The sequence below is a fragment of the Camarhynchus parvulus genome, unplaced genomic scaffold (assembly GCF_901933205.1).
Source record: "Camarhynchus parvulus unplaced genomic scaffold, STF_HiC, whole genome shotgun sequence".
NCBI lineage: Eukaryota > Metazoa > Chordata > Aves > Passeriformes > Thraupidae > Camarhynchus > Camarhynchus parvulus.
Window position 1 is genome coordinate 104,730 of NW_022148677.1, and position 8,961 is coordinate 113,690.

Here is an 8,961-nt window from a genome sequence, read left to right on the forward strand (position 1 = left end):
AAAATAGCCACCACTGACACCCCAAAACAACCCAAAACAAACACCCCAAAACAACCCAAAACACCCCAAAACAACCCAAAACAAACACCCCCAAAACATCCCAAAACACCCCAAAACAAACACCCCAAAACAGCCCCAAAATAGCCACCCCAGACACCCCAAAACAGCCCAAAACCAACACCCCAAAGCAACCCAAAACAACCCAAAAAACCACCCCAAAACAGACCCGAAGCCCAAAACAAACAGCCCAAAACATCCCAAAACCCAAATCAAACACCCCATAACAAACAGCCCAAAACATCCCAAAACAACCCAAAAAAACCACCCCAAAGCAGCCCCAAAATAGCCACCACTGACACCCCAAAACACCCCAAAAGCAACCCAAAACAAACACCCCAAAAAAACCACCCCAAAACATCCCAAAACCCAAAACAAACACCCCAAAACAAACACCCCAAAGCAGCCCCCACCGACACGCAGGGCTCACCCAGGATCCGCCCAGTGTGGGTGACCCCAAAACGCCCCCAGTGCCCCCCCAGCCCCCTGTCCTGCCCCCTGGGTGCCCCCTGGGGCAAAAAAACCCCAAAAAACCCCCAAAATTCACCCAGAAAAACCCCAATTCCCCCGTTTCCCCCAGGTCTGGCCGAGGCCGAGGGGGGGGCTCCTGCCCGGCCCCGGGCGCCCCTGCCGGGCAGCGGCTCCGGGGCCGCGGGCAGGAGCTGGACACGGAGCTGGGCCGGGCCCAGGGCAGCCTGAGCAGCGCCAGGGACACAACCCAATATCCTCAGGGGCTGGGGGGGGGATTTGGGGGTTTTTCTGGGTGAATTTTGGGGTTTTTGGGGTTTTTTGGTGTGTGTTTGCCTTGATTCCCCCACGGCGCTGCGCCAAGCCCAGGGCAGGCTGAGCAGTACCAGGGACAAAACCCAAAATCCTGGGGGTCTGGGTTTGGGGGTCCCGTGGATTTTGGGGTGTTTTGGGGGGGGGGGTTGGGGTTTTTGGGGATTTTGGGGTTTTTTGGGTGTGTGTTTGCCTTGACTCCCCTACAGCGCTGTGCCAAGCCCAGGGCAGCCTGAGTAGTGCCAGGGGCAAAGTTTGGTTCCCGAAAATTTTGAGGGGTTGGGGGTGGGGTTTTGGGGAGATTTTTTGGGGGTTTTTGGGGATTTGGGGTTTTTGGGGAACCCTTGGGGGTGGGGTTTTGGGGGGATTTTGGGGGTTTTGGGGGCATTTGGGGTGTTTTGGGGGATTTTGGGGCAGGGTTTGGGGGATTTTGGGGGTTTTTGGGGGGATTTTGGGGTTTTTGGGGGGGATTTTGGGGTTTTTGGGGAGATTTTGGGGTTTTTTGGGGGGGGGATTTTGGGGTTTTTTGGGGGGATTTTGGGGGTTTTTTTTGTTTGCCTTGACCCCCCCACGGCGCTGCGCCGGGCCCTGCAGGAGCTGCAGGCGCAGCTGCAGCAGCTGGAGCAGAACCAGGAGGAGGAGGATGAGCACAGCCTTCCTCCCGACGTGTGAGTGAGCACAGAGCCCCCCCAGACCCACCCAAGCACCCCCCAAACCCCCCCTGAGCCCCCCAATCCCCTCCCCAGGTACGTGGCCCAGCTGTACTACGAGATCAGCCGGATCGACTGGGACTGCAGCGCCGAGCCCGGGCGCATCCGAGGGGGTGAGTGACCCCAAAACCCCCCCCAAAAACCCCCCCAGGGACCCCCCCAGCCCCTGACCCCGCCGGGTTTTGCCCCCTCCCCAGTTCACTACGGCCCTGACATCGCCGTGCCCCTGGACCTGGACGGGGCTCAGCACTCGGGGACGTTCGTCAGCGACTTCCTCTGGGGGCTGGTGCCCACCGAGTGGCGACCCCGGAGACCCCCGGTGCTGCCCAGGGAGCCGCTGGCACCGTGACCCCCTCACTGTTACCCAGGGCGTGAGACCCCTCCCCATTAAACCACAAATCTCTTTATTATTCTTGTGGTCGGGAATCAGCAAAACCCCCAAACGTGGCCTTGAGGAGAGCGAGGGAAAAGCCCCTTGACCTTTATTTGGGGAGGGGGTCTCAGTGCCCCCCCCCCCTGCCGCCGGCGGGGGGGATGGATTTTGGTGGGGGGGATTTTTGGGGGAAAATTCCGGAATTTTGGGTGCGGGGGCTGCACCCCCCCCCCCCCACCCAACCCCCCCCCGGCGGCACCGGGGTCAGCAGGGCCCGCCCGGGGGGGGCTCCTCGTCCCCGGGGGGGGGCTCCGGGGGGGGGCAGGGCTCCACGGTGACGGCCGCGGCCAGCCCGCTGCGCCCCGACGGCATCGGCGGCGCCAGCGCCGTCCAGGCGTCCCCCGCGGGGTCGTAGCACTCCATGGAGTCCAGGAAGGAGTGGCCGTCGTAGCCCCCTGCCCGGGCGTGAGGGGTGAGCCGGGAGCCCCTCAAAACACACCCAAAATACCCCAAAAACTGCCCCAAAACTCCCTCGGAAACTGCCCCAAAAGCCCCCAAAACCGCCCCAGAAATCCCACAGAAACACTCCCAAAATACCCCAAAACTCCCCCAAAAACGGCCCCAAAACTGCCCCAAAAACTGCCCCAGAAATCCCACAGAAACACTCCCAAAATACCCCAAAAACTGCCCCAAAACTCCCTCGAAAACTGCCCCAAAAACCGCCCCAAAACTGCCCCAGAAATCCCACAAAAACCACCCCAGAAATTCCCCAGAAACCCACCCAGAACATCCCCCAAAAACCCTCCCAAAATACCCCAAAAACCACCCCAAAACTCCCCCAAACATCGCCCCAGAACATCCCCCAAAAACCCCTCAATTCCCCCCCAGGACCCAATACCCCAGGAGACCTGCCCCAAAATGCCGCCACCCCCAGGGTAAAACAGACCCCAAAAACCCCCAAAACCCCCCCCCCCAAATGCCCCCCAAAGCCCCCCAAAAACCCCCCAATTCCCCCCCAGTGCCCCCAAACCCAGGACGTAGATCCTGCCCCAAAATGCCGCCACCCCCAGGGTAAAATAACCCCAAAAACCCCAATTGCCCCCCAAAACCCCCCAAACCCCCCCAGGACCCCAGAACATCCCCCCCAGGACCCCTCAGTTCCCCCCCAGGACCCCCCAATACCCAGGACGTAGATCCTGCCCCTGAAGGCCGTCACCCCCAGGGTAAAACAGACCCCAAAACCCCCAAAAACCCCTCAATTGCCCCCCCGAAAGCCCCCCAATGCCCCCCACCCCCCAGGACCCCCCAATGCCCCCCAGGACCCCCAAAGCCCCCCCAGTGCCCCCCAATGCTCCCCAGGACCCCCAAAGCCCCCTGCCCAGTACCCCCCAATACCCAGGACGTAGATCCTGCCCCTGAATGCCGTCACCCCCAGGGTAAAACAGACCCCAAAAACCCCTCAATTGCCCCCCAAAACCCCCCAATTCCCCCCCAGTGCCCCCCAATACCCAGGACGTAGATCCTGCCCCTGAATGCCGTCACCCCCAGGGTAAAACAGACCCCAAAACTCCTCACTTGCCCCCCCAAAGCCCCCAATGCCCCCCAGGACCCCTCACCCCCCCAGGACCCCCAACCCCAGTGCCCCCCAATACCCAGGACGTAGATCCTGCCCCTGAAGGCCGTCACCCCCAGCGCGCTCCGGCGCTGCCCCATGGGTGCCACGAAGCTCCAGGTCTCGGTGTCGGCCTGGAAGCGCTCGGTGCTGCTCAGCTGCTGCGTGCCATCGTACCCCCCCATGGCGTACAGGCAGTTCCCGAGGGCACACACACCTGGGGGAGCCCCAAAATCGGGGTGAGCGACCCCGGAAACCCCCAGAGACCCCCCAGAAACCAGAGACCCCCCCCAGAAACTCATAGAGAGCTCCCAGAAACTCATAGAGAAAAACTAACGAAAAATGACACAAAACCCCAAAAATGACCCAAAACTGACCCAAAACCAACCCAAACTCCCCCCCATGGCCTACAGGCAGCTCCCGAGGGCACACACACCTGGGGACCCCCAAAATCGGGTTCGGCACCCCTGGAAACCCCCAGAGACCCCCCAGAAACCAGAGACCCCCCCCAGAAACTCATAGAGAAAAACTAACAAAAAATGACCCAAAACTGACCCAAAACTGACCCAAAACCAACCCAAACTCCCCCACCCCATGGCCTACAGGCAGCTCCCGAGGGCACACACACCTGCGGGACCCCCAAAATCGGAGTGAGCGACCCCAGAGACCCCGCCCAGGACCAAACTCCTCCAGATCCCCCCCAAACCCCTCCGAGACCCCTCTGGGACCCTCCTGACACCCCCAGCCCCACCTGGACCCCTCCCAAATGGCCCCAGACCCCTCCAGGACCCTCCAAACCCCTCTGAGACCCATCCAGGACCCCCCAGACCCCTCTGAGACCCATCCAGGACCCCCAAACCCCTCTGAGACCCATCCAGGACCCCCCAGCCCCACCTGGACCCCTCCCAAATGGCCTGAGACCCCTCCAGGATCCCCCAAACCCCTCTGGGACCCCTCCAGGACTCCCCAAACTCCACTGGGACTCCTCTCAAATGCCCCCAGACCCCTCTGAGACCCCTCCAGGATCCCCAACACCCCACTGGGACCCCTCCAGGACCCCCCAAACCCCTCTGAGACCCCTCTGGGACCCCCCAAACTCCACTGGGACGCCTCCAGGACCCCCAAACCCCTCTGAGACCCATCCAGGACCCCCCAGCCCCACCTGGACCCCTCCCAAATCCCCCCAGACCCCTCCGAGACCCCTCCAGGACCTCCCAAATCTTCCCCAAATGCGCCCAAATCTCCCCAGACCCCTCTGAGACCCTCCAGGACCCCCAACACCCCACTGGGACCCCTCCAGGACCCCCCAGACCCCTCCGGGACCCCTGCCCGGCCGCACCTGCGCCGCTGCGGACGGTGGCCATGGGCGGGATGGGCTCCCAGCGATCCCTCTCGGGGTGGGATCAGCCCCCATAAACCCCCCAAACCCCCAAATCCCCCCCAGACCCCTGCCCGGCCGCACCTGCGCCGCTGCGGACGGTGGCCATGGGCGGGATGGGCTCCCAGCGATCCCTCTCGGGGTGGTAGCGGTCGGCCGAGCTCAGGCGGGCGCTGCCGTCGAAGCCGCCCACGGCGTAGAGCAGGCGGTGCAGCACGGCCACGCCGACCCCGATGCGCCGCGTGCCCATGGGCGCCACCTGCGCCCACTCGTCCCGCTCGGGCTCGTACCTGGGGGGGCGCGGCGGGCTCAGGGCCCGGCACCCCCCCGGGGGGACACGGACCCCATTGGGAGACCCCCAGAGGGGCACAGAGCAGCCCCACAGACCCCCCAGATCCCACAGACCCCGCAGTGAGACCCCTCAGCACCGAGACCCCTCCCCTAGAAAGGGCAGAGACCCCAGGGACCCCACAAACCCCACTGTGAGACCCCCTGGGACCCCCCCCAAAAGGGTTCAGCTCCCTATTGGATACCCTCATGTGGCTCCTCCCAAAACCATTTACCCCCCCCCCCAGCCCCACTTTCCCCCCAGCCCCATTTTTACCCCCCCAGCCCCATTTTTACCCCCCCAGCCCCATTTTTACCCCCCCAGCCCCATTTTCACGCCCCCATCCCCATTTCCCCCCATTTCTCACCTCTCCACGGAGCAGTGGTGCGTGCACCCATGGCCCCCCCATCCCCATTTCCCCCATCCCCATTTCCCCATCCCCCATTTCCCCCAGCCCCATTTTCACCCCCCCCATTTCCCCAGCCCCATTTTCCGCCCCACCCCATTTCCCATTTCACCTCTCCACGGAGCAGTGGTGCGTGCACCCATGGGACCCCCCAGCCCCATTTCCCCCAGCCCCATTTTTACCCCCCCCAGCCCCATTTCTCACCTCTCCACGGAGCAGTGGTGCGTGCACCCATGGGACCCCCCAGCCCCATTTCCCCAGCTCCATTTCCCCAGCCCCATTTTTACCCCCCAGCCCCATTTCTCCCCCCATTTCTCACCTCTCCACGGAGCAGTGGTGCGTGCACCCATGGGACCCCCCAGCCCCATTTCCCCCAGCCCCATTTTTACCCCCCCCAGCCCCATTTCTCACCTCTCCACGGAGCAGTGGTGCGTGCACCCGTGCGACCCCCCCACGGCGTAGATGAGCCCGTCGATGACGCCGAGCCCGATGCGGTTCCTGGGCACGCTCATGGCGGCGCAGGGCGCCCAGCGCCCGCTCACGGGGTTGTAGCACTCCACGGCCGCCGAGTCCGTGTTGCCCTCGGCCGAATTGTTCCTTCCCCCCACGGCGTAGAAGAGTCCCCCGACCACGCAGCCCCCCAGCCCCGAGCGCGGCGTCTCCATGTCGGCCAGCCTCAGCCACGAGCCCCGCCCGGGGTCGAACGCCTCCAGCGTGCTCAGCGACCTCCTCAGGTACCCGCCGGCGGCGTAGATGAGCTGCCGCACCTTGGGCGTCCTGCAGGGCGGGTGGCCCGGCGTGGGTTTGTGCAGGGACAGGTCGCGGAACACGCGCCAGGTAGCGCAGCGCGTCGCGGCCGAGGTCGCGGCGGAGCTGGGCGCGCAGGAAGCGCGGCGTGAGCGCTGCAGGCGCGCAGCAGCGCGTGGACGCGCCGCGCCGCCCCGGTCCTGCTGCAGCACGCCACGCTACGCTTGGAACACCCCGGACGCGCGCGCGCTCGTCCTGCTGCGCTCAGCAGCCGCGCCAGCGCCTGGAACAGCGCGGAACTCCTCCTGCTTGGAGACCTGCACAAAAACGGGAGAAAATGGCAATTGGCAAAATCGGCTCAAAACCGACCCCAAAACTGGCACCCTGGCAGTGGGACAGCGACAGGAACTCCTCCTGCTTGGAGACCTGCACAAAAACGGGGAGAAAAATATCAAAATGAACAAAAATCGGCTCAAAACCGACCCCAAAACTGGCACCCTGGCAGTGGGACAGCGACAGGAACTCCTCCTGCTTGGAGACCTGCACAAAAACGGGGAGAAAAATGGCAAAATGAACAAAAATCGGCTCAAAACCGACCCCAAAACTGGCACCCTGGCAGTGGGACAGCGACAGGAACTCCTCCTGCTTGGAGACCTGGGGGAAAAGGGGGAGAAAAATGGCAAAATTAACAAAAATCGGCTCAAAACCGACCCCAAAACTGGCACCCTGGCAGTGGGACAGCGACAGGAACTCCTCCTGCTTGGAGACCTGAAGGGGAAAAGATGAGGGGATGATCCCCCCATTGCTGACAGGACCCTGAAACCCCCCAAAGCCCCCATACCCACCTCAGCGAAGTTCATGTAGATGTACTCCTGCGCCCGCTGCAGCAGCTCCAGGCAGCCCAGGCGCTCACTGGGGTCTGTTCACCATGTCCCCCATCCCTGATAGGACCCCAAAACCCCTCCAAACCCCCCAAAACCCCCCAAACCCTTTCCACACCTCAGCGAAGTTCATGTAGATGTACTCCCGTGTGCGCTGCAGCAGCACCGGGCAGCCCAGGTGCTCAGTCCATGGTGTCTCCCCATTGCTGATGGAACCCCTAATCCCCCCAAACCCCCCAAAACCCCCCCCACACCTCAGCGAAGTTCATGTAGATGTACTCCTGCGCCCTCTGCAGCAGCTCCAGGCAGCCCAGGGTCCCTCTGTGCTGTACCCCCATTGCTGATAGGACCCCTAAACCACCCCAAAGCCCCCCAAAACCCCTCAAAACCCCCCAACCCCCAAACCCCCACACCTCAGCGAAGTTCATGTAGATGTACTCCCGCGCCCTCTGCAGCAGCTCCAGGCAGCCCAGGCGCTCGGCCAGCGCGGCGATGCCGATGGCGTTGCTGGGGTGCAGCTGCGCGCCCAGGAAGGCGCAGCAGGCGCGCACCACGGGCTGCACCTGGTACATGAGGGCGCCGTGCAGCAGCGGCAGCACGCAGCGCTCGCCCACGGCCACGGCCGCCGTGTAGGCGAACTCCACGAGGCCGGCCATGGCTCCGGGCTGCACGCCCTCGATGGGCACCTCGGCCAGGCCCCGCTCGCGCAGCCCCGCCCGTGAACATGGCCCGGAAGACCGGGCTGGCGGCCGCCAGCACCACGCGTGCGCCCGCAGCTCGGTGGGCGGCAGGTCGCGGCGGTGGCGGACGCGCAGGGTGACATCGCACAGCTGGCCCTGCAGGCGCAGCTCGTTCATGGCCGCCAGCGCGGCCGCGGGGTGCTCGGAGAGCGTGAAGCGCGACAGCGACGAGCACGGCGACGGCGTCACCTCGGCCGCGAGCTCCGGGGGCGGCGGGGACGGGCGGGACATGGCGGGACAGGCGGTGGGAGGCGGCCGGAGTGACGGGTGGAGGGGCTGTGGGGGGAGAAAAACGGGGTTAGAGCGGGGGAAACTGAGGCACGGAGGGGCAGCAGGACTCCCTAGAGTGAGATTTGGGAAGGAAATAACAGGGTGAGGGTAGGAAACTGGGCACGGAGGGGACCTCCCTGGGTGGGATTTGGGGGAAAAAAACAGGGTTAGAGCGGGGAAACTGAGGCACGGAGGGTGGGGAGGGGGACAGGGACTCCCTGGAGTGGGTTATGGGGTGATGGAGAGGCTGTGGGGGGAGAAAAACGGGGTTGGAGTGGGGGAAACTGAGGCACGGAGGGGCAGCAGGACCTCCTAGAGTGAGATTTGGGAAGGAAATAACAGGGTTAGAGCGGGGAAACTGAGGCACGGAGCGGGACAGGACCTCCCTGGAGTGGGATTTGGGGGGAAAAATAACAGGGTTAGAGCAGGGAAACTGAGGCACGGAGGGTGGGGAGGGGGACAGGGACTCCCTGGAGTGGGTTATGGGGTGATGGAGAGGCTGTGGGGAGAGAAAAACGGGGTTGGAGTGGGGAAACTGAGGCACGGAGGGTGGGGAGGGGGGACAGGGACTCCCTGGAGTGGGATTTGGGGGGTTCGAGAGGGGAAACTGAGGCACGGAGCGCGGGGAAGGGGACGCAGCCCCCCCCTCACACCACAGGGACATTTTGGGGACCCCGGG

General features: G+C 63.9%; 2 protein-coding genes across 2 annotated transcripts; one reads left to right on the plus strand and one right to left on the minus strand.

Moving 5' to 3' along the window:
- Positions 1–659: 659 nt before the first annotated feature.
- SPC24 (SPC24 component of NDC80 kinetochore complex) lies at positions 660–1,937 on the plus strand (the record flags this gene model as incomplete). The annotated part of the gene is made up of 4 exons (XM_030970767.1): positions 660–778; positions 1,410–1,505; positions 1,584–1,660; positions 1,745–1,937. Coding segments are annotated over 4 exons (444 nt in total), but the record flags the coding sequence as incomplete, so codon positions are not given.
- Positions 1,938–2,184: 247 nt separating this feature from the next.
- KEAP1 (kelch like ECH associated protein 1) lies at positions 2,185–8,286 on the minus strand. Its single transcript, XM_030970769.1, is given in 10 exon segments — positions 2,185–2,375; positions 3,573–3,749; positions 4,995–5,200; positions 6,056–6,475; positions 6,477–6,591; positions 6,669–6,708; positions 6,761–7,159; positions 7,686–7,988; positions 7,990–8,036; positions 8,039–8,286. Coding segments are annotated over 10 exon segments (2,103 nt in total). The 5' UTR covers positions 8,244–8,286.
- Positions 8,287–8,961: the final 675 nt, after the last annotated feature.